This window comes from Tamandua tetradactyla, chromosome 2 (assembly GCF_023851605.1).
Source record: "Tamandua tetradactyla isolate mTamTet1 chromosome 2, mTamTet1.pri, whole genome shotgun sequence".
In the NCBI taxonomy this organism is placed as follows: Eukaryota; Metazoa; Chordata; class Mammalia; order Pilosa; family Myrmecophagidae; genus Tamandua; species Tamandua tetradactyla.
The window spans coordinates 118944945-118969945 of record NC_135328.1 but is presented as its reverse complement, the minus strand read 5'-3'; the positions used below and the strand labels follow the sequence as shown (position 1 = coordinate 118969945).

At 35.9% G+C, this 25001-nt stretch overlaps 1 protein-coding gene across 4 annotated transcripts in view; it reads left to right on the top strand.

Annotated features, from left to right (window-relative positions):
* Window positions 1-25001, top strand: part of NAA35 (N-alpha-acetyltransferase 35, NatC auxiliary subunit) — a 153285-nt gene that overhangs the window by 79984 nt on the left and 48300 nt on the right. For all 4 annotated transcript variants that reach the window (XM_077148627.1, XM_077148624.1, XM_077148625.1 and 1 more), the window contains exons 7-11: window positions 2470-2536; window positions 2688-2731; window positions 3976-4026; window positions 4622-4705; window positions 5621-5735. In XM_077148627.1, coding sequence (XP_077004742.1) covers window positions 2470-2536; window positions 2688-2731; window positions 3976-4026; window positions 4622-4705; window positions 5621-5735 — 361 coding nt within the window. The remainder of the gene's footprint in view (window positions 1-2469; window positions 2537-2687; window positions 2732-3975; window positions 4027-4621; window positions 4706-5620; window positions 5736-25001) is intronic.

The following is a 25001-nucleotide window of genomic DNA, read 5'->3' as shown; positions in this document are numbered from 1 at the left end:
GGAAATCCTCCATGTGAGGAATTGATACTGGAACAGAGACGAATATAGTAATGATGGAGCCTTGTACTTAACTTTAAGAAAAGCATTTTGGGGAAGAGGGACTAGTGCAAAGGCCCTGAAAAGAGAATGTATTTAATGTGTTTGAAAGTCAGTAAGAAGACCTGTCTGACTGGAGTGCAGTGGACATGGAGAAGAGTGGTAGGAAATGAGACTGGAGAGGGAGACCAGGACCACATGGGATTTGGATTTTACTCTGAAGTAGGAAACTAGTAAAAGGTCTTGAATAGGGAATGACATGGTCTAACTTATTTTAAAATGATCTCTCTGGCTCTTGGCAGAGAATAAATCGTAGGAGGGAAAAGTCTGGATAGAGGGGGACCTCTCTGGAGGCTGTTGTAGATGTACAAGTGAGAGTTTGGTGGTGACTTGAACTAGAGAAAGCTGTAGAAGGGGTGACAGTGGTTAAATTAAAGACAAAATTTGAAGATAGAGCCAACAGGGTTTCCTGATGGATTTGATAGGGTTTGGGAAGATGAGAGTTGAGGCCTGGTTTTGGCCTGAGTAACTGGCTATAGGTGATGGTGTGGTAAACTCTAGGGAATGGATATCAAGAGTTCCTTTTTAGAGAGGTAAAAACTTTGAGAATTCTACTTGATGTCCAAGTAGAGATAGAATATAAACTTAATCTAGAGGATAAGTTTATAGCTCTTAACAAAACTTGAGATTTTAAAAGTTCTGATCCTGTGAGTCTTACAATGTACCCTTAGCTAAGTTCTTTGAGGCCAGGGATCTGTTTTGTTTTCTTTGTCAGATGTAATTACAAGCATTAAGTGAATACTCAGAAAAAATTCTGTTTCTGTAATTGCTGTAATTGCTGCATTAAATTAGACCATTTCTATAATTGCTGCATTAAATTAGGCTTTTGTGTACATTTTCATAGGAATTGTTATATGCAGAAATATTCCTTTAATGAGTTTCGTGGCTTAGTTGAATCAGCCAGATGATGTTAAATTGAAACTTTTCAAAGTGAGTCTAGCAGAATATTTAATTTTTAATGATTTAGCAGTTTTAAAAATTGTTATGCTGGGGAAATTCATGTGAATTTTTACTTCCCAGTGGAACAAAGTGGAAATGTGATTTACTTTCACTGAGTTATTCTGTTTGATAAGGCATAACCATTGTAACCTAACAGTGTATAAACAGGTGTTGTTTTATAAATGTGATTTATGAGTTTGTCTAAGTCTTGCAACCCTATCATGAGGCTATAATTATTTTTTATTAATTTTTAAAGAATATATAACAACAAACATTCTTAACATATCATTCAGTTCTACGTATATAATCAGTAATTCACAGTATCATCACATAGTTGCATATTCATCATCATGATCATTTCTTAGAACATTTGCATCAATTCAGAAAAAGAAATAAAAAGACAACAGAAAAAAATTCATATATAACATACGCCTTATCCCTCCCTTTCATTGATCACTAGCATTTCAATCTACTAAATTTATCTTAACATTTGTTCCCCCTATAATTTATTTTTATTCTGTATGTTTTACTCGTCTGTTGATAAGGTAGATAAAAGGAGCATCAGACACAAGGTTTTCACAATCACACAGTCACATTGTGAAAGCTATATGGCTACTGGAACATAGCTGTACATTTTCAGGCAGTTCCCTCCAGCCTCTCCGTTACATCTTGACTAACAAGGTGATATCTGTTTAATGTGTGAGAATAACCTCCAGGATAACCTCTCGACTCTGTTTGGAATCTGTCAGCCATTGACACTTTATTTTGTCTCATTTCACTCTTCTGCCATTTGGTCAAGACGGTTTTCTCAACCCCTTGATGCTGAGTATCAGCTCATTCTAGGATTTCTGTCCCACGTTGCCAGAAAGGTCCACACCCCTGGGAGTCATGTCCCACGTAGCCATGGGTAAGGTGGTGAGTTTGCTTGTTGTGTTGACTGGGGAGAGAGGCCACATCTGAGCAACAAAAGAGGTTCTGTTGGGGGGACTCTTAGGCCTAATTTTAAGTAGGCTTGACCTATCCTCTGTGGAGTTAAGTTTCATATGAACAGATCCCAAGATTGGGGGCTCACAAACCCCAAGGTTGGGGGTTCCAGGCTATAATTATTGATATTCATCAGTGAATGTGAGAATATTTTTAAGTTTCGATTATTTTGTGTAATTAGGATTAGCCTTATTTTGTAGGTTGAACATATTAAATGCAGGTATGCTAAAATTGCCTGAGGATAAGCAACTGAAATTAAGGACAGAGACAGCATTAGAATATGATGTTTTAAGAGTATGCTGCCTATAAGGAAAGCTTGTTATATACAGTAGCAACATTTAAACTAGCAAGATGATATTCCAGTACCATCTTAGATAGTGATTTTCTAAGAGAAGTATGGTAGATGGTTTGGCTGCTCTTCAATGGCCTAATTATTCCTTTTCTTTATAGGAAGATTTTCAGTCAATGACATATGGATTTAAAATGGCTAACAGTGTGACAGATCTTCGAGTTACAGGTAAAGCTATCTTAAAGCTATCTTATTATTTGTAAGATAATTCAGCAGTTTTCCATTTGATTTTTTATGTTTCTTTTTTTTTTTTGGCATGGGCAAGGTCCACGGACCAAATGATTTGTTGCTTTTTAAAGCTTATTATGTCTTTCTTTAGGCATGCTAAAAGATGTGGAGGATGACATGCAAAGAAGAGTAAAGGTGTGTTTTCTTTCTTTGGTATAGAGTTTTGATATTTTTCTAAATGTCACATTAACTTTACCTAGTTGCAAACAGCTAGTATAAATAGGACCACATTCCTCCCTCTGTATGCTGTGCTTTTTTTTGTAATGAATTTGGAGAATGTTAGAGGATTTCCTGGTAAATTACTTAATGTTACTTTTAAGTATTAGAAATTTAACCCTCTTGTTTTAACCTTTTATCAGTATTTTTGAATTATTATGCTATTTTAAGAATTGTATTTGGTCCGCCACTAGATTTTTAAAGTCCTTGTAGGAAGGGACTATATTCCTCACCTTTGTATTTTTAATACCTACTACAGTGTCTAGAACAGAATAGGTGAACTCAGTATGTGTTAGTGTCCTCACTCTGGTGAAAGCAGAGATCTAGCTTTCTGTATGACATCCTTTGGTCACATGACCCTGATGATTTGGTTCTTAGAGAATAAAAAAGGAAAATTATATTTCTATAATTTGTATTAGATAGTATGGTTGTCAAAGCAATGTTACATTGTTTTATATATATATTTTTATTTTTGCATGGGCAGGCACCCGGAATCAAATTTTGATAGTTATAATTACTCGGTGAAGCAGGGAATTAAATGCACAATGTCCTACTTTTAAAGGAGGGAAGTAAACTTAGAAGAGTTAAGTAGCCTCTCTAATCTTACTTCAGGGCACATGACTTGTAAGTGGCAGTACCAGGGCTTGAACCCATATTTCTGCCAGAATGTCTTGAAATTTTGTCTAATGAAATAGTCAGCTTATATATTACTTTTGTACTAACAGGATGTTTTGCGTTTTAGTATAGAACAGGTCAGTATTTTACCAGGTGGTTTTACCTATCTGATGCAGTTTGTAAAGGTTTCTAATTTAAGAGGGTTTGTTTTGAGAGTACCAGGAATTTTGATTAATAAGCCATTTTAAAGGAAAGTAGAACATTCTTTGTGCTTTGGCTTATGTTTCACTTTTTTATGTTTCACTTTTTTGCTTTTGCTGTTTTCAATGCCTGATTCTTTGTGTGATCTTTATAACATATCTTAAAATGAACTTTACATATACCGTATTAATAGGAGAAAAATAAATACTGGACATAGCTTTTTTTACCACAATTCTTAAAAATTTATTCTTGTATACTCAATAAATTCATTTGGTGCTTTATCTTGAATATTTATAATCTAATACTTTGCAGGTGTGTGTTTTAATTCAGCTTTTTTAAAATTTTAGAGTACTCGAAGTCGACAAGGAGAAGAAAGAGATCCGGAAGTTGAACTAGAAGTAATTGAACTTATTTTCTGGTAGATAATATCAGAGAAGTCTACCTCTTAATGTTGTAGTTTTGTGAACTGCGTTATAATTTATGGAAGCTCTTTTTAAGGTATTTCTTTAAAAATTGGACATTGCAAGGGATTTTATCTCCCTTGTATTTATCTTGATAGAATGATAATATACCCCTTTCAAATACATGATTTCAAAGCTCTTCAGTATTTCTGTGAGGTAGGAAGAAAAAATTTTCAAAAGTTGAACCTTTAACAAGATCCTAAGTTTTCTGACTCTGCTCAATGTGCTCCTTAACTGATCCTCTTTTAATGCTATTTAAGTCACTTTTGAGATAATGGAGTAGCTTTTGATATAGGAAAAAATCAGCCCTATTGATACAGAGGGTTTTCTTTGTATTTCTATTTTAGAATTACTGGCTCTGTTTTATTACATTTTCTACAGTTTATTTTCAGACATTTGAAAGATTATAAGTGAAGGTGTTTCTATTACGTTACTGACCTTGAGATTGGAAGTTAAAATAATAGATTTTAAAATGAAATTTCTTTGACAGACTTTGTATTTCTTAACTTCTAGTCCTTTCTTGTTTTTTTAGCACCAGCAATGTTTAGCTGTATTCAGCCGAGTGAAATTTACTCGAGTATTACTGACAGTGCTTATAGCCTTTACTAAGAAAGAGGTAAGGACCTTTACTATGCTCTATCTACTACCTATGTTTTAGTACTTTTAGGATGGAATGCCTTACTGGAGTAATTCTGGGACTTCTCCATTGATTTACCACAATGGCAAGGGTATAGCTCTTAGCATATGGAGTATTTACACTATAGTAGCCCTGATGATTTTCTTGAAAAGTGATATGCATTTTGCATTCTACACCATAACATGTCTGTGTCTGTTATTAATATAAAAATAACAGTTTATATTATCAGTGAGTAAAGTAATAGAAGTTAAATTGTTTTTAAATAGCTATAAAGCATTTTATCTATAGAGAGATGGATTGTTTTATTTTGTGAATTGAGCAGAGGAAAGCAAAGATGATAATTTTAAATAGGCCTGTTGTTTCCTTCTTTAATAAATAATTAACTGTTAAATTTGTATAGAACCAAAATCAAGCCCTGGTAGCAATGATCTTATCTTTCACCTATGTTTGTATTTACTCAAGTCAAGTACAGATAAATATGTGGATAGTTAATAAGTGGTGAGTAGGAGATCCAACCTTTACCATTCATTGACCTAACTTCTGTAATGCTATTTTTTTCTTTTTTTTTTTGTTCACCTTGATGAATTGACAGAGTAGAAATGTTGAAATTTTCCCTTCCCGCGTCTCTGTTTTCAATGTAAGATTAACAGAATAAACTAGAAATGTTTCCTTTTTTTAAAAAAATTTATGATCCTACAACACATAGATATGAGTGAAAAATTAATTTCTATCCTAACAGGATGTGGGCATCCTATATTAAGTGAGTAGTTTGTGAAAACCAATGTCATTACAAAAAAACATTTAATTTCATTATTGTTTATAGGATTTTCCTATTTAATGTATATCTTTCAGTGAAAGAATATGTAAGAATGTTTTTGGTGGTTTATTTGCTAGACCAGTGCTGTTGCGGAAGCTCAAAAATTGATGGTTCAGGCAGCAGACCTGCTTTCCGCCATTCATAACTCGCTGCGCCATGGCGTCCAGGCCCAGAATGACACCACCAAAGGAGGTAACAGGCCGGTGGTTCCGACTCTTTTCTTTTTCCACCTAGCCACAGTGTGTGTGGTTTGTTCTAAAAGTTCATTGAAGTCTGTTTGTCTGGACCTTGGGATGTTGTATTCCATCGCTTTATATAGAGAGTATTTAGTCTCCTTTCTCTTTAAATTTAATTTAAACCAAAAACCTAGTGCCATAGAACTTGGTCATTTCCTCTATCATGCTGATGGGGCTCAGAATATTTACTTTGTCTAGTAATCCTGCTGTGATACCAGTACTGTGTTCTTTCTGTATCACCTCTCCTCTTTACTCCTTTGTCTGAGCAATCAGCTCCCTTATACGGTGTTCCTGGACTCCACCAGGCGAGCCCAGTGTTTCTTCATTGGCCCTCATGCACCTCATACATGGCTCTGTTATAACACTTTTTAGTACATTGTATTGTAATTGTTTACTTGTTTGTCTTTCCAGAAGATTTTGAGTACTTTCAGACCAGGGACTATCTTCTTATTTTTTTTATCCCTACAATGCTTGGCACATTGCGGCACACAGTAGACTTTATTTATGAAACATGCCTTCTAAAATACAAGGAACTGTGTGCCTTTGTGGTAAAAAGTTGTGACTGGGTTAACAGTTTAGATAGTATATAGCAATTTTGATTATTCTTAAAACTTATTAAAATGAGATGGAACTTATTTTAAATTGGTAGTCCCCAGTTATTTGTCCCATCACCAGGAAGATGAATTTTTACTGATTCAAGCACCTTTCCTTTTCTGCCTTGTTTATGCCCAGCAGTTGTCATGTTCTCCTTCCTGTGAATTTTTTCTTACTCAAACATTAGATAACTGGGCATTCAAGAAGATAATTTGAATTAGGAAATCCATATTATCATAATCTTTTATGTTTCTAGTAATTCTACCAAGTTTGTGTTAATTCATTTATATTTTCTCTATGAGAGGCAGTATGTTATGAGATGACTGACTAGGTGGCATTCTGTAACCATGGAATAGAAATGCGGAAAATAAATAAAAAGGCTGTGTATGGCAAACTGTATAGGATATGTTTACAGAAAGGTATAATGCAAACTATACAGGATATGTTTACAGAAAGGTATAATGCAAACTGTATAGGATATGTTTACAGAATGGTATAGCATTTCCCCAACTTTTAAATACTTTGAAATCTAGTATAAGAATGCTTTTTATGAGAGTCATTTCTCATAATTGTATGAACTTTATAATATTGTTCTGGATTTTAAATGAGATTATATACATGTAAAGCATCAAAGTAATTTGTTGGTTGATTCATGTATCAACAAGTTTTTAATGATATAAAATTAGATTCTTCCAGATTACTAGGCCCTCATGCTCCTTGTTGCCATTTCCTGACTACTGTAGGCTGTATCTACAACTGAACAAACTGAAGATAATAATTGTTACAGGGTTATTAGTTGCTCGTGTGGTTTCTGGCTTACCTATATTTCAGACCAGTGCTAAATAAAAATAAAAAGTTCTTCACTGTTGTTCTGATTTTTTATGGTCAGTCAACAGATGAAGTATCAGAAAGATGGTTTGCATTATGTAGCTGGAATGAACATTTCAAGTGTAAAATCTTTTGACTTAGCAAGTGAATTTTTTAATTTGAAGAATACTTACCCTGTGCTTAGTTTTCTGTGTAATACCTTTTAGTTCGTTTGGTTTAATTTTGTAATTATCTCTTAAGCATAAAGCTACAATTCTGTAAGAAAAATGTTAATGCCTTCCTAATAATGTCTCTTCTAATAAGAATGATGAGAAAGCAGAAGTTTAGATCAGTTTTGGTCTCAGATTATGCATTGCAACATCTTATTATTACAACTCCATCTAGTGAATTAATAACTTTTGAAAGCTTGAAATTGTTGAGCATTCATTTTAGGTTTTTCACTGAAGAAGCAGAATCAGTAGGACTTGGAAACAGTGGCAATCAGGGAAAAGGTAGGAAGACTCAAAACCTGACCCTGAGTTTATACAATGGGTTGTGATGTCTTAATGACGATGCAGAAGGTAAAACTGGTTTGGGTATAGGAGATGCTAAGGAGGGCTGCCCAGAGTTAATTAATGGAAGTTTTAGATACAGTAACATTGAGCAGTGCAGCAGGAAAGTAGATATTTGGTTCTGGGATAGAAAGACAGGTTTTGCAATCATTTTCATAGTAAGTATTTGTGCTGGTTTGAAAGAATTATTTACCCTAGAAAAGCCATGTTTTAATCTTGATACGTTTTATGGAGGCAGCTGTTTCTTTTAATCCCTATTTGGAAACTTGTTTAGATGATCTCTACAGAGATGTGGCACACCCAATTGTGAGTATTAACCTTTGATTAGAGGGAGATGTGACTCCACCTATTCCAGGTGAATCTTGATTAGTTTACTCGAATCCTTTGAAAGGAGACCTTTTAGAGAGAGCCACAGAGCCCCAGGATTCAGGAGAGCCCCATGCAGCCAGATTCCTGTAGAGATGAAGAAGGAAAATGCCCCTGGGGAGTTTCATGACCAAGAAGCCTAGAGAGAAAGCTAGCAGATCTTGCCATGTTTGCCATGTACCTTTCCAGTTGAGAGAGAAACCCTAAATGTCACTGACCTTCTTGAACCAAGGTATTGTTTCCTTATGCCTTAGATTGGACATTTTTATGGCCTTGTTTTAATTTGGATATTTGTGTGGGCTTAGAACTGTAAACTAGCAATTTAATAAATTCCTCCTTTTAAAAGCCATTCTGTTTCTGGTATATCGCATTCCCGCAGCTAGCAAACCTAGAGCATTATTTAATTGAAATTGAAGGAGTGGACATGATCATTCAGGGCTTGCGAAATTCAAAACATAGGGTAATATCTTTGTGGAAGAAACAAAGGGGGAAAGGGGTCTACTGGGGTAAATGTTAGTGTTGTCTTTGCTTATGCTGTTTTTGTATGTTTGTGGAGTTGTAGCCCTCCTTTCAAAATGATACTCAGATCATTTTCAGTGGAGCTCTACTGGTAAATTTCCCTAACCCATGTTTTTTCATAGTTATTTGTAGGTTAAGAGTGATTTTTCCTTTAGACTGTGAGCATCTTTAACAATTATTAATAGAAAGGAAAAATGTATTAGAATTTATGTTGCCTGAAACTGGTTGTTACTCTTGAAGTATACTTTCAAATTTGACATACTCCAGTTCAAGAGGACTTGGTCATTTTTTAAAAATAAATTAAAAGATGACAGTGGCTTGAACACATGTTCTTATATTCTGAAACCCTCTGAAATAATGATGAAGTGATTCTTTTACTAGGCATAATTGATTAAATGGAAAAAGGCAGATGAGAGACCAAATGGAGCAAAACTTCAGAAGGTAGAAAACGAGAGGACAAAAGAATACTGACTTAGTTATCTCCCCGAAGAACTGAATTCTTAACTAGCTATAGGGAGAGTCAAAAGGCAACCAGTTTGCACAGAGGATCTTTAGAAAGGCTCCAGAATGAATTTACCAGCTACCTCAGGAACTAGGTATGAGAATCTAGCTAACATGACTGAAAATCTGTTTTAGAAATAGAGATTTCCTTCCTTTTCACTGCTAGGTGATTGACATTTCCATAACTCAGAAGACTAGAAGTTCATTCTTTGGAGTAGGGAAGCAGGGATTCGGAAATATTGAAGGTACAGTTGAAGGGTGGGTATTATGGGGGAATTGAGTGAAAATTTAAATATTTAATATTTATTGTGAGCTTCTTCCCTTTCCTTCCGTCAACTCTTAACCCCCACCCCAGCCCTAGTTTTGTTTTGTTTTGTTTTGTTTTCAAAAAAAAAAAACCACTCAACCTCCCAAACAGTAAAGCCAGCATAGTGCATTCCACTTAAGAGTTTTGAAGGCTCTTCTTAAGCATGGCTGAACAGCCCAAGAAGGAGGAAAGAAAACAGCAAAATCTGAATGTGCTGCTATCTGGAGTTCCCCCAGCAAATATCCTGTCCCGAAAGCCTGACCTGTATTCCTTGAGCTCTTAGTGAGGTGTGTGTGTGTGTGCACGCTCCAGGTTCAAATTTGAGGACGGTTCAAATTTGGTCAAGGGTGGAAATCTCTAACCTGAAAGAGAACAAAACAAGCAAGCAAATAAAATATCTTGAAAGAAATAAGAAAAATAATTTTATCCATAAAACAAGAATAGGATGCTCTGTTAATGAAAAATGAGAGACCAGATGTTCTGTATCATTCAAAATGTAATGAAATTACATTTTGGAGGAATGAAAAAAATGAAATAGAAAAATTAGAACATAATTTTATGGAAATTTTAATTTAATTTAATTTAATTAGAATTTAATTTATGGAAGTTTTAGAGAAACAGAGCAAAAAAAATAAAAACATGGAAAAACAGGGGAAAAAAAGATAAGTATATTTTCAGGTCACTCCAGAACATATTTTAGGATCAATCCAGAAGAGTCACTGTGTAATAAAAGAGTTCCAAAAAGAGATCAGAAAATAGAAACAAACAGAAAAGCTAGTTAAGTGATCTTCCTGGGATTGAATAATACAGATATCCAGATTCAAAAGGCCAGTAACAACAAAATTTATATTTTGACTAGTGCATTTCCTAATATGACTTATGTAGATAGTTTGATTGAACGCCATAAGTACTTGAAATCTCAGGTAGGACATTAGATTTTGCTGGTTTGTCCAGAGTGATGCCCTGATGAATCCCAGAGTGATTCCATCAGTGAGTGGAAAAGTATCTGCAAAGCCCTCTTCGGGGAGTGGTGAGAACGGGGAGAAATTCAACTTCCCCAAGTTGAATTCTTGATATTCTCACAAGCAGTTTGGACAACCAAAGCTATAGGCAGAGCCCCCAGTCTTGGGGTTTGTTCATATGAAACTTAACCCCGCAAAGGATAGGTCAAGTCTACTTAAAATTTAGGCCTAAGAGTCACCCCCAAGAGAGCCTCTTTTGTTGCTCAGATGTGGCCCCTCTCTCCAGCCAACACAGCGAGCAGTCTCACCACCCTACCCCTCTCTACGTGGGACATGACTCCCAGGGGTGTGGACCTTCCTGGCAATGTGGGACAGAGATCTTGGAATGAACGGAGACTCAGCATAAAGGGATTGAGAAAAACCCTAGAATGAGCTGAGATTTAGCATCAAGGGATTGAGAAAACATTCTCCACTAAAAGGGGGAAGAGGGAAATGAGACAAAGTGTCAATGGCTGAGAGATTCCAAACAGAGTCAAGAGGTTATCCTGGAGGTTATTCTTATGCATCAAGTAGATATCATCTTATTATTCAAGATGTAATGGAGAGGCTGGAGGGAACTGCCTGAAAATGTAGAGCTGTGTTCCAGTAGCCATGTTTCTTGAGGATGATTGAATAATGATACAGCTGTCACAGTGTGACTGTGTGATTGTGAAAACCTTGTGTCTGATGCTGCTTTTATCTACCTTGTCAACAAAGGAGTAGAACATATGGAATAAAAATAAATAATAGTGGGAACAAATGCTAAAATAAATTTAGTTTGGAATGCTAGTGATCAATGAAAGCAAGGGGTAAGAGGTATGGTAGGTATAATTTTTTTTTTCTTTCTTTCCTGTGTTCGTTTTATTTCTTTTTCTATTGTCTTTATTTTTTTCCGAATTAATGCAGATGTTCTAAGAAATGATGAATATGCAACTAAGTGATGATATTGTGATTTACTGATTATGTAAGTTGTTTTATTTTGTTTCTTATTTTTTAAATTAATAAATAAATTAAAAAAAAAAAAAAAAAGGCCAGTAACAAGCCCAGCATAACCAAGATGAAACTGATCTGTATCAAGGCATTTTATCTTGGAATTTCAGAGAGTGGGGACAAACAGAAGATCCTAAAATATTTGAGAGAGAGAAAAATAGGTTACATATACAGAATCAAATTAGAATGTCATCAGAATTTTCAGCAGTTGTAATTCTGAAAACTAGAACTCAGTGGAGAGAAGAACAAAGTTGGAGACTCATATTTCATGATTTCAATATTTACTACAAAGCTACAGTAGTCAAGACAGTGTAGTACTGGTGTGAAACTAGACATAGATAACTGGAGTAGAATTGAGAGTCCAGATTTTATCATCTTTTGATATTCAAGTAAGATACCAAGACAATTCATTAGGGAAAGAGTAGTCTTTTCAACAAATGGTTTTGGAAAAAGTGGATATCCATGTGTAAAGGATTGAAGTTGACTCCTACCTCACACACATTACTCAAAATAGATCAAAGGCTTAAATGTAAGAGCTAAAACTATGTAATTCTTAAAACAGGGCATAAATTTTTGTGGCTTTAAATTAAGACAGTGGTTTTTTAGATAAATAGTGCTAGCAAAAAAAAAAAAAAAAAGGAAAATTGGACTTCCTAAAGATTAAAAGCTTTTGTGTTGCAAAAGAAAACATTAAGAAATGAAAACATAGCCGCCAGAATAGGAGAAAATATTTGCAAGTCATATGTTTGGTAAAGAACTTTTAAACTCAACAGACAACTATTTTAAAAATGGACGAAGACCCCAAATAAGTATTTCTCCAAATGAAATAAAGTGGCTAATAAGCTTGTGAAAAGATTCTCAACATCATTAGCAATCAGTGAAATGCACGTCAAAACCACAATGACATATATGTCACACCACTAAGTGGCTGTAATAAAAAAAGACAAATAACAAATAGTATTGAGAATGTGGAAAAACTGTAATTCTCATATACTTCTGGTGATAATGTAAAATTATGCAACTGCTTTGGGAAACAGTCTGGCAGCTTAAATACTGTGTGACTTAGCAAGTCCAATCCTAGGTGTATATCGAAAAGCATGTCCACACAAAAACTTGTAGATGGAGGTTCACAGCAGTGTTATTCATAATAGCCAAAAGGTAGAAATAACCCAAATGTCCATAAATGGATGAATAGGTAAATGTGATATATATATATCCCATGGAATATGATTTAGCCATAAAAAGAAAGAAGTTGTGATAACATGCTTTGACATGGAAGAACCCTGAAAATATTATGCTAAGCAAAGGAAGCTGCTCACAAATTACCATATTTTGTGACTCCACTTACATGAAATGTCCAAAATAGCCAAATCCATAGAGACAGAAAGCAAACTAGTTGTTGCCAAGGGCTGAGAGACGGTGGGCAGGAGAGTGACTATTGATGGGTATGCGGTTTCTTGTGGAGGTGATTAAAATGTTCTGAAATTGATTGTATTGATAGTTGTGCAACTCTGAATATAATAAATACCATTGCATTTTTCATGTTAAGATGTTAATTATATATCAGTAAAGCTGTTATTTAAAAAAATCCATGAAGCATTGTATTCAAAATCTGTGAGGAAAATTATTTCTACTCTTGACTCCAGTATCCAAACTGTCATTCCACTGTAGAGAGAGGTAATTTTAGACAGTGATGATTTCAAGAAAGTTTTCAAGATGGTATTTGAAGATGTGCTCCGCCAAAAGAAAGGAATGAATAAAGAAAGAGAAAAGTATGTAGTTTAGGAAATATGAGAATCCAACATAAAAGAAAAGTGGAGGAAATCCCCAAGGTAATGGTGAAGGTAGATCACATGATAATAACTAAGCACCAGACATAGCGGCAAGTCCAATTAAAAACTTTTTTTTATTAATTAACGGAAAAAAAGAAATTAACCCAACATTTAGAAATTATACCATTCTACATATGCAATCACTAATTCTTAACATCATCACATAGATGCATGATCATCGTTTCTTAGTACATTTGCATCGGTTTAGAAGAACTAGCAACACAACAGAAAAAGATATAGAATGTTAATATAGAGAAAAGAAATAAAAGTAATAATAATAGTAAACAAACAAACAAACAAAAAAAAACCTACAGCTCAGATGCAGCTTCATTCAGTGTTTTAACATGATTACTTTACAATTAGGTATTATTGTGCTGTCCATTTTTGAGTTTTTGTATCTAGTCCTGTTGCACAGTCTGTATCCCTTCAGCTCCAATTACCCATTATCTTACCCTGTTTCTAATTCCTGCTGAACTCTGTTACCAATGACATATTCCAAGTTTATTCTCGAATGTCGATTCACATCATTGGGACCATACAGTATTTGTCTTTTAGTTTTTGGCTAGACTCACTCAGCATAATGTTCTCTAGGTCCATCCATGTTATTACATGCTTCGTAAGTTTATCCTGTCTTAAAGCTGCATAATATTCCATCGTGTGTATATACCACAGTTTGTTTAGCCACTCGTCTGTTGATGAACATTTTGGCTGTTTCCATCTCTTTGCAATTGTAAATAACACTGCTATAAACATTGGTGTGCAAATGTCCGTTTGAGTTTTTGCCCTTAATTCCTTTGAGTTACTGGGTCGTATGGCAATTCTATGTTCAGCTTTTTGAGGAACCGCCAAACTGCCTTCCACAGTGGTTGCACCATTTGACATTCCCACCAACAGTGGATGAGTTTGCCTCTTTCACCGCATCCTCTCCAGCACTTGTCATTTTCTGTTTTGTTGATAATGGCCATTCTGGTGGGTGTGAGATGATATCTCATTGTGGTTTTGATTTGCATTTCTCTAATGGCCAGGGATATTGAGCATCTCTTCATGTGCCTTTTGGCCATTTGTATCTCCTCTTCTGGTAGGTGTCTGTTCAAGTCTTTTTCCCATTTTGTAATTGGGTTGGCTGTCTTTTTGTTGTTGAGTTGAACAATCTCTTTATAAATTCTGGATACTAGACCTTTATCTGATATGTCATTTCCAGATATTATCTCCCATTGTGTAGGCTGTCTTTCTACTTTCTTGATGAAGTTCTTTGATGCACAAAAGTGTTTAATTTTGAGGAGCTCCCATTTATTTATTTCCTTCTTCAGTGCTCTTGCTTTAGGTTTAAGGTCCATAAAACCGCCTCCAGTTGTAAGATTCATAAGATATCTCCCTACATTTTCCTCTAACTGTTTTATGGTCTTAGACCTAATGTTTAGATCTTTGATCCATTTTGAGTTAACTTTTGTATAAGGTGTAAGATATGGGTCTTCTTTCATTCTTTTGCATATGGATATCCAGTTCTCTAGGCACCATTTATTGAAGAGACTGTTCTGTCCCAGGTGAGTTGGCTTGACTGCCTTATCAAAGATCAAATGTCCATAGATGGGAGGGTCTATATCTGAGCACTCTGTTCGATTCCATTGGTCGATATATCTATCTTTATGCCAATATCATGCTGTTTTGACCACTGTGGCTTCATAATATGTCTTAAAGTCAGGCAGCGCGAGACCTCCAGCTTTGTTTTTTTTCCTCAAGATGTTTTTAGCAATTCGGGGCACCGTGCCCTTCCAGATAAATTTGCTTATTGGTTTTTCTATTTCTGAAAAATAAGTTGTTGGGATTTTGATTGGTATTGCATTGAATCTGTAGATCAATTTAGGTAGGATTGACATCTTAATTATATTTAGTCTTCCAATCCATGAACACGGTATGCCCTTCCATCTATTTAGGTCTTCTGTGATTTCTTTTAACAGTTTTTTGTAGTTTTCTTTATATAGGTTTTTTGTCTCTTTGGTTAAATTTATTCCTAGGTATTTTATTCTTTTAGTTGCGATTGTAAATGGGATTCGTTTCTTGATTTCCCCCTCAGCTTGTTCATTACTAGTGTATAGAAATGCTACAGATTTTTGAATGTTGATCTTGTAGCCTGCTACTTTGCTGTACTCATTTATTAGCTCTAGTAGTTTTGTTGTGGATATTTCCGGGTTTTCGACGTATAGTATCATATCGTCTGCAAACAGTGATAGTTTTACTTCTTCCTTTCCAATTTTGATGCCTTGTATTTCTTTTTCTTGTCTAATTGCTCTGGCTAGAACCTCCAACACAATGTTGAATAATAGTGGTGATAGTGGACATCCTTGTCTTGTTCCTGATCTTAGGGGGAAAGTTTTCAGTTTTTCCCCATTGAGGATGATATTAGCTGTGGGTTTTTCATATATTCTCTTTAGCATTTTAAGGAAGTTCCCTTGTATTCCTATCTTTTGAAGTGTTTTCAACAGGAAAGGATGTTGAATCTTGTCAAATGCCTTCTCTGCATCAATTGAGATGATCATGTGATTTTTCTGCTTTGATTTGTTGATATGGTGTATTACGTGAATTGATTTTCTTATGTTGAACCATCCTTGCATACCTGGGATGAATCCTACTTGGTCATGATGTATAATTCTTTTAATGTGTTGTTGGATACGATTTGCTAGAATTTTATTGAGGATTTTTGCATCTATATTCATTAGAGAGATTGGCCTGTAGTTTTCTTTTTTTGTAATATCTTTGCCTGGTTTTGGTATGAGGGTGATGTTGGCTTCATAGAATGAATTAGGTAGTTTTCCCTCCACTTCGATTTTTTTGAAGAGTTTGAGGAGAGTTGGTACTAATTCTTTCTGGAATGTTTGATAGAATTCAGATGTGAAGCCGTCTGGTCCTGGACTTTTCTTTTTAGGAAGCTTTTGAATGACTAATTCAATTTCTTTACTTGTGATTGGTTTGTTGAGGTCATCTATTTCTTCTTGAGTCAAAGTTGGTTGTTCATGTCTTTCCAGGAACCCGTCCATTTCATCTAAATTGTTGTATTTATTAGCGTAAAGTTGTTCATAGTATCCTGTTATTACCTCCTTTATTTCTGTGAGATCAGTAGTTATGTCTCCTCTTCCAATTCTGATCTTATTTATTGGCATCCTCTCTCTTCTTCTTTTTGTCAATCTTGCTAAGGGCCCATCAGTCTTATTGATTTTCTCATAGAACCAACTTCTGGTCTTATTGATTTTCTCTATTGTTTTCATATTTTCAATTTCATTTATTTCTGCTCTAATCTTTGTTATTTCTTTCCTTTTGCTTGCTTTGGGATTAGTTTGCTGTTCTTTCTCCAGTTCTTCCAAGTGGACAGTTAATTCCTGCATTTTTGCCTTTTCTTCTTTTCTGATTTAGGCGTTTAGGGCAATAAATTTCCCTCTTAGCACTGCCTTTGCTGCGTCCCATAAGTTTTGATATGTTGTGTTTTCATTTTCATTCGCCTCTAGGTATTTACTAATTTCTCTTGCAATTTCTTCTTTGACCCACTCGTTGTTTAGGAGTGTGTTGTTGAGCCTCCACGTATTTGTGAATTTTCTGGCACTCCGCCTATTATTGATCTCCAACTTCATTCCTCTATGATCCAAGAAAGTGTTGTGTATGATTTCAATCTTTTTAAATTTGTTAAGACTTGCTTTGTGACCCAGCATATGGTCTATCTTTGAGAATGATCCATGAGCACTTGAGAAAAAGGTGTATCCTGCTGTTGTGGGATGTAATGTCCTATAAATGTCTGTTAAGTCTAGCTCCTTTATAGTAATATTCAGATTCTCTATTTCTTTATTGATCCTCTGTCTAGATGTTCTGTCCATTGATGAGAGTGGTGAATTGAAGTCTCCAACTATTATGGTATATGTGTCTATTTCCCTATTCAGTGTTTGCAGTGTATTCCTCACGTATTTTGGGGCATTCTGGTTCGGTGCGTAAATATTTATGATTGTTATGTCTTCTTGTTTAATTGTTCCTTTTATTAGTAGATAGTGTCCTTCTTTGTCTCTTTTAACTGTTTTACATTTGAAGTCTAATTTGTTGGATATTAGTATAGCCACTCCTGCTCTTTTCTGGTTGTTATTTGCATGAACTATCTTTTCCCAACCTTTCACTTTCAACCTATGTTTATCTTTGGGTCTAAGATGTGTTTCCTGTAGACAGCATATAGAAGGATCCTGTTTTTTAATCCATTCTGCCAGTCTATGTCTTTTGATTGGGGAATTCAGTCCATTAACATTTAGTGTTTTACTGTTTGGATAATATTTTCCTCTACCATTTTGCCTTTTCTATTATATATATCATATCTGACTTTCTTTCTTTCTACACTCTTCTCCATGTCTCTCTCTTCTGTCTTTTTGTAGCTGACTCTAGTGCTCCCTTTAGTATTTCTTGCAGAGCTGGTCTCTTGGTCACAAATTCTCTCGGTGACTTTTTGTCTGAGAATGTTTTAATTTTTCCCTCATTTTTGAAGGACAATTTTGCTGGATATAGGAGTCTTGGTTGGCAGTTTTTTTCTTTTAGTAATTTAAATATATGATCCCACTGTCTTCTAGCTTCCATGGTTTCTGCTGAGAAATCTACACATAGTCTTATTGGGTTTCCCTTATATGTGATGGATTGTTTTATTGTTTTTCTCTTGCTGCTTTCAAGATCCTCTCTTTCTCTTTGACCTCTGACATTCTAACTAGTAAGTGTCCTGGAGAACGCCTATTTGGGTCTAATCTCTTTGGGGTGCGCTGCACGTCTTGGATCTTAATTTTAGGTCTTTCATTAAGAGTTGGGAAATTTTCAGTGATAATTTCTTCCATTAGTTTTTCTCCTCCTTTTCCCTTCTCTTCTCCTTCTGGGACACCCACAACATGTATATTTGTGCGGTTCATATTGTCCTTGAGTTCCCTGATACCCTGTTCAAATTTTCCCATTCTTTTCCGGATAGTTTCTGTTTCTTTTTGGAATTCAGATGTGCCATCCTCCAAATCACTAATTCTATCTTCTGTCTCTTTAAATCTGTCATTGTAGGTATCCATTGTTTTTTCCATCTTTTCTACTTTATCCTTCACTTCCATAAACTCTGTGATTTGTTTTTTCAGTTTTTCTATTTCTTCTTTTTGTTCAGCCCATGTCTTCTTCATGTCCTCCCTCAATTTATCGATTTCATTTTTGAAGAGGTTTTCCATTTCTGTTCGTATATTCAGCATTAGTTGTTTCAGCTCCTGTATCTCATTTGAACTATTGGATTGTTCCTTTGACTGGGTCATATTTTGAATTTTCTGAGCGTGATCCGTTATCTTCTGCTGGCGTCTGGGCATTTAGTCAGATTTCCCTGGGTGTTGGACCCAACAGGTTGAAAGATTTTTCTGTGAAATCTCTGGGTTCTGTTTTTCTTATCCTGCCCAGTAGGTGGCGCTTGTGGCACACGTTTGTCTGCGGGTTCCACCAGTAAAAGGTGCTGTGGGTCCTTTAACTTTGGAAAACTCTCTCCGTGGGAGAGGTTCGCCAGCCGAAGCGACTTGGAAGAGTGCCAGCTGGCCCAGGGGTCCGAACGCGGAGAGGGTCATCGGCTGCTGCAGCCCAGGAGAGCGCCCAACCGAATTTCCTAGTCGGCCCGGGGCACCAAGTGTGGCGGGAGGGCACCAGCCGCCGCAGCCCGGGAGAGTGCATCGTTCCCAGCCGGACCGGGGAGTCACGTGTTTGGAAGGGACCGTTCTCCGCAGTCTGGGGATTTCCGACCCAACTCTCTCAGTTGGTCCGGGGGGCCTTGCGTGGTGGGGGCGCCAGCCGCCACGGCCCGAGGGGACCGCCTGCCCAATTCTCAATTAAAGACTTTTTTACAGAGAAAGTAAAAAAGGCTCTAGGGAATATGTCTTAAAGAAGATATAATACTTGTTGCTCAAAAAAAAAAGAGTATCTGTTTTTTGTATTGAGAAGAGACTTAAGGAATTGGCAGAGGACATGGACTTGAATTAATGTTAAGTATGTAGGAAAAAAGCAACCAAAAAGAGACAGTTATTGCAGAGTGTATATGAAAATGAAAGTATGTTATTTCTTTGTTTGTAAAAGTAACCTGTGGCCCAGAAGTGAATATCATAATGATGTAAATGCTGAATATTTATCATAACCCAAATTTTAATCTAAGTATATTGGGAGGGTAAGGGGACAGAACTGTGTACGTGCATGTAACTTGCATATGCTTTTCATACTGCTTTTTGTATTTTCAGTTTTACACATTATCTCTGACTTCCTCCTCCATCTTCAAAAGTAAGTCAGAGATGACATGTAAAACTGAAATTGTAAGAAGTAGCATTACAAGGTTGTTATTTGGTGATATGGAGGGAAGTACCAAAAGAGAAATAGCTAAGCAGAATTGGCAGACATTGCCTCTGGAAAGAGAAGTGATAGGTTGAGGGAAAAGGGCAGGCAGAGGTTGAGGGAAAAGGGTGGGCAGATAATTGTTTATTAATAAACCTTGTTCAGCGATTTGATTCTTGAGCCATATACATGTTTTAGTGAAAAAACTGAATTTAAAAATTAGCATGTGTTTCAGTTTGCTAGAGCTGCTAGAATACAATATACCAGAAATGGATTGGCTTATAAAGGAGTTTTATGAAGTTACAAGTTACAATTCTAAGGCTATAAAAATGTCCAAACTAAGGCATCCAGATTAGGATACCTTGACTCTGAAGAAAGGCTGATGGCATCCAAGGTTTCTCTGTCACATGGGAAGGCACATGGTGACATCTGTTGTCCTTCCTTCCCAGCTTCTGCTTTCAAATGGTTCTGACTCCGGTGGCTTTTTCTCCTAAGCATTTGTGGAACCTCAGTTTCTTTGGAGCTACTCTGGGTTTCATCTCTCAGCATCTCCAGATACCTGTCACTTGGTTGCATCTCTATGCTTTCTGTGTCAGCTCTGAGCTCTGTCAGTGCTTTCCATCTTTTATTCTCTTCATAGAGTACTCCAGTAAATGATTAGGACCCACCTTTAATGGGCGGGGTCACATCTTCATGGGAATAACCTGATCAAAAGATCCCACCCATAATAAGTCTGCACCCACAAGATTGGATTAAAAGGACATGGGTTTCTTGGGGTATATAACAGTTTAAAACCAGAACAGTATGTATTAAAATATAGTTAAGATTATAGTGGTAACACTGCTTTCTCTTGGTAATATGATATTCCTTCAGCCTCCTGAGGGCTGAGCTTGATGCTTACGCAGAAACTGTGCCTCAATCCATTTGGGTTAATTTTCTCAGCTTGGCAGAGTACTGTACAAAAGGTGAGGACTGACTTCATTTTGAAATTACAGCCAATTGAAGAGAATTAGACTCTTGCACCAGTGGTAAGAATTTGAGATGTTTACTCTTTTAATTAAATTTTTAGAGGACTACTAGTTTTTGTTGTTTTTATTAATTAAAAAAAATTTTTTAAATACCAAAAACACCAAACAAATGCAGATGTTCTTAACTTTTGATCATTCTGTTCTACATATATAATCAGTAATTCAAAATATTATCACATAGTTGCATATTCATCATCATGATCATTTCTTAGAACATTTCCATCAGTTCAGAAAAAGAAATAAAAAGACAACAGAAAAAATTCATACATACCATACCCCTTACCCCTCCCTTTCATAGATCACTAGCATTTCAATCTAAGTTTATTTTAACATTTGTACCCCCTATAATTTATTTTTATTTCATATGTTTTACTCATCTGTTGATAAGGTAGATAAAAGGAACATCAGACACAAGGTTTTCGCAATCACACAGTCACATTGTGAAAGCTGTGTCATTGTACGATCATCTTCAAGAAACATGGCTACTGGAACACAGCTCCCCATTTTCAGGCAGTTCCCTCCAGCCTCTCCACTACATCTTGAATAACAAGGTGATATCTATTTAATGCATACGAATAACCTCCAGGATAACCTCTAGACTCTGTTTGGAATCTCTCAGCCATTGACACTTTAGTCTCATTTTGCTCTTCCCCCTTTTGGTCAAGACGGTTTTCTCAATCCCCTGATGCTGAGTCTCAGCTCATTCTAGGATTTCTGTTTCACGTTGCCAGGAAGGTCCACACTCCTGGAGTCATGTCCCACATAGACAGGGGGAGGGTGGTGAGTTTACTTGTTGTGTTGAATGGAGAGAGAGGCCACATCTGAGCAACAAAAGAGGCTCTCTTGGGGGTGACTCTTAGGCCTAATTATAACTAGGCTTGACCTATCCTTTGTAGAGTTAAGTTTCATATGAACAAACCCCAAGATTAGGGGCTCAGCCTACAGCTTTGGTTTTTCACACTGCTTATGAGCATATCAAGAATTCAACTTGGAAAGTTGAATTTTCCCCTTTTCTCACCATTCCCCGAAGGGGACTTTGCAAATACTTTTTTATTCACTGTTCAGATCACTCTGGACAAACCAACAAAATCTCATGCCCTACTCAAGGTTCCATGTACTCACGGTGTTCAGTTAAGCTGTCTACATAAGTTATATTAGGAAATGCACTGGACTACTTGTTTTTAGATGGCACAGTAAAGATGCCTCTACTGCTTCTCTCTAAAATCAGCGTAAAACTATGGGAAATATAAGAAGCAGAATCCTCTCAAATGCTTAAAGATTAGGAAAAAATTATAACCTGAACCAAATAGAAACACTGCCAGATACTGACAATAGGACCCAGGTGAGGAAGAATGAGAATGGATACCTAAATTTGCTTGGTCTTAGATATTCCTCCAGAGCACAGTATTCTCTAAAGTAATTGGCATAACTTTAAAGACAAAATCAAGAATAATTCTGGAATAACAAAAGGAATGGGATTATACAAGTTGGCTATGGAGCATATCCAATTAATATCCTGAAGAGAAAACGGAGGTAGGGCTCTACCAGAAGCCATGTGTTCTGGTCTGCAAGCTGGAGGAATGCAATATACCAGAAATCAAATGGCTTTTAAAATGGGGAATTACTTATTAAGTTACAAGTTTATAGTTCTGAGTCTATGAAAATGTCCAAATTAAAGCAGGACTATAGAAATGTCCAATCTAAGACATCTAGGAAATGATACTTTGGTTCAAGAAGGCCAGTGACATTTAGGGTCTCTCTCAACTGAAAAGGCACTTGGCGAACACAGTGATGTCTGCTCGCTTTCTCTCCAGGCTTTTTGTTTCATGAAGCTCACAGGGTGAGGGTGGGGCAGCATTTTCCTTCTTCATCTCCAAAGGTCTCTGGCTGTGTGGGTGCTCATGGATCTCCTGGTACTGTGGCTCTCTCAAAAATGCCTCCTCTTTTAAAGGATTCCAGTAAACTAATCAAGAACCATCTGGAATGGGTGGAGTCACATATCCCTCTAATCAAAGGTTAATACCCACAGTTGGGCGCACCACATATCTGTGGAGATAATCTAATCAAGTCTCCAACCTACGGTGGTGAGTAGGAATTAAGAAGCAGCAGCTGCCTCCACAAGATGAATAAGGATTAAAGCATGGCTTTTCTAGGGTACATAATCCTTTCAAACCAACATAGCTACTTTAAAAATATTAACTATAAAGGGAAAAGGAGTAACTATAGTGAAGGAGTTTGCCAGACCTCACCTTTGTCAACTGATCCCAGTTAAAACAGCAGTGGTGAGACAGGTTACCACTTTGCTGATAAGATGCAATGAGAAGAATATAGCATCACTTCTGTTATATTCCAAAATTTGTAATCCGGATCTAATCCTAAGTAACAGTAGATAAACCCAAATTGAAAGGGAATATATAAAGTTTTGGCCTGTTAGTCTTGAAAAGTTTCAGGGTCATAGAAGTCAAGAAAAGACTGATTGAAAGAGACTTTGAGACAATGAAATTAAATGCAACTTGTGATTCCAAAGTGGATATGAAGGGCATTGTTGGGATAATTTATAAAACTTGAGTAGGGTCTAAAGATTATATGGTAGTAATTGGTCAATGTTAGTTTCCTAATTCTGTTGGTTTTATTGTGATTATGTAAAATGCCTTTGTAGAAATTATATTCTACACATATTTGAAGTTGATGGGGTATTGATTGCACTTGCAACTTTGCTGTTCTAAAGAAAAAAATTCAGTTTGAAAAAACAAAGCATAGAGCAAATCAGTGTGTGAAAGGTAGATATTTTTGTTTAAGAAAAGGCAATATATGAATGGATAAACTATAACAAATCTGTAAGTGAAATACTTAGCAGCAGCATATAAAGGAATGAACAACTGAAATATTCGACATAATGGATACATCTTGGAGCCATTACACTGAGTGATAAAGTCTATTATGCAAGAGTACATACTGTTAAGATTCTTTTTATATGAAGATATGAAAGATAAGTCTAATCTGTAGAGACAGAAGGCAGATACACGGGTGCTGGGCATGGGGAGGATTTATTGGGAAGGGACACAGTAAACCTTTTCAGGGGATGGAAATGTTCTATACATCTATTGTGATAGTGGTTTAATGGTTATATATGTTTTTCAAAACATTGGACTGTGCAACTTAATGCTTACATTGTATTGTTTTTAAATACATGAGAAAAGAGAGTTTATATAAATACCCACATATTTATGTGCATAAATCGCCCCTGGAAGACTCCTGAGATGAAAACCTGGGGTCACACCTGGGCAGGAGACTTGTTTTCCATTGCTGATTACGCTTTTGTTGTTTGAAAAAAAATTTCATCATAAAATAAATTTCATAGAATTTATTACCTATTCATAAATAAACACTAAAAACACCAAATATGTAGTCTTAAATCTAATATTACATATTAGGGTATCTTGACTTATGACTAGGATAAAATATTTATTGAATTCCTTCCAATTTCAGACATCCAAAAATCAGTAAGTCTAATATAAATTGCCTACCTAACTTGAGAGATGTTATCTAAAATAATATAATGTCTTTATCTCTTGACTAATATATTGCCAGGTCTTTAACTTTAGCTTTTTTTTTTTTTTTTTGCATGGGTAGGCACCGGGAATCGAACCCGGCTCTCCAGCCTGGTAGTCAAGAACTCTGCCTGCTGAGCCACTGTGGTCTGCCCAGCATTCAACTTACTTTTAATTTGCTCACTTCAGCCAAAGCACATTGTTACTATAATCTTTCATTAAAGGAACTTGTGCTGTTTGTATGACTTTTCTGCTCTTAATAATGAAGGCTGGTGATCTAACAGGAATTTTAGTAAATAAAACACTTTAAACTACTGTCATAATGGAAAAATATGTTATATTTATTTTATTTTTAAAAGATTAAAAGCAAAGATCGAGGAGTGCCAGTGTGAGGGGTAAATCATCATATTTGGCATTCTTTGTACTAAGACTAATTTTTTAGCATTTCTGTATGAAGTATTTTAACAGTAAAAACAGAATAATTTTTATACACATACAGACTTGTAAAAGGAGAAGGAGATTGAGAAGTCAGTTTATCTGGTCTCTGTCCAGTTCAATTCAGTAAAACTTTATTGAGGACTTGCTAGGTAGAAAATGCTGTGAAATTAAGTTCTTTTCTCAACTCATTTGGTAAGATCTATTTAGGTTTCTTGAATATAAGACAGTCTGAGATAAATTGCATGATAGAAATATAAGGTACAAGGGGACGGTGTTACTGCCATTTGTTCTGGAAATGGATTGACTTTGGTAAAGCTAATATTTTACCCTTTCATTGTTTTACCTTTACCTTTCCATTGCCCTGA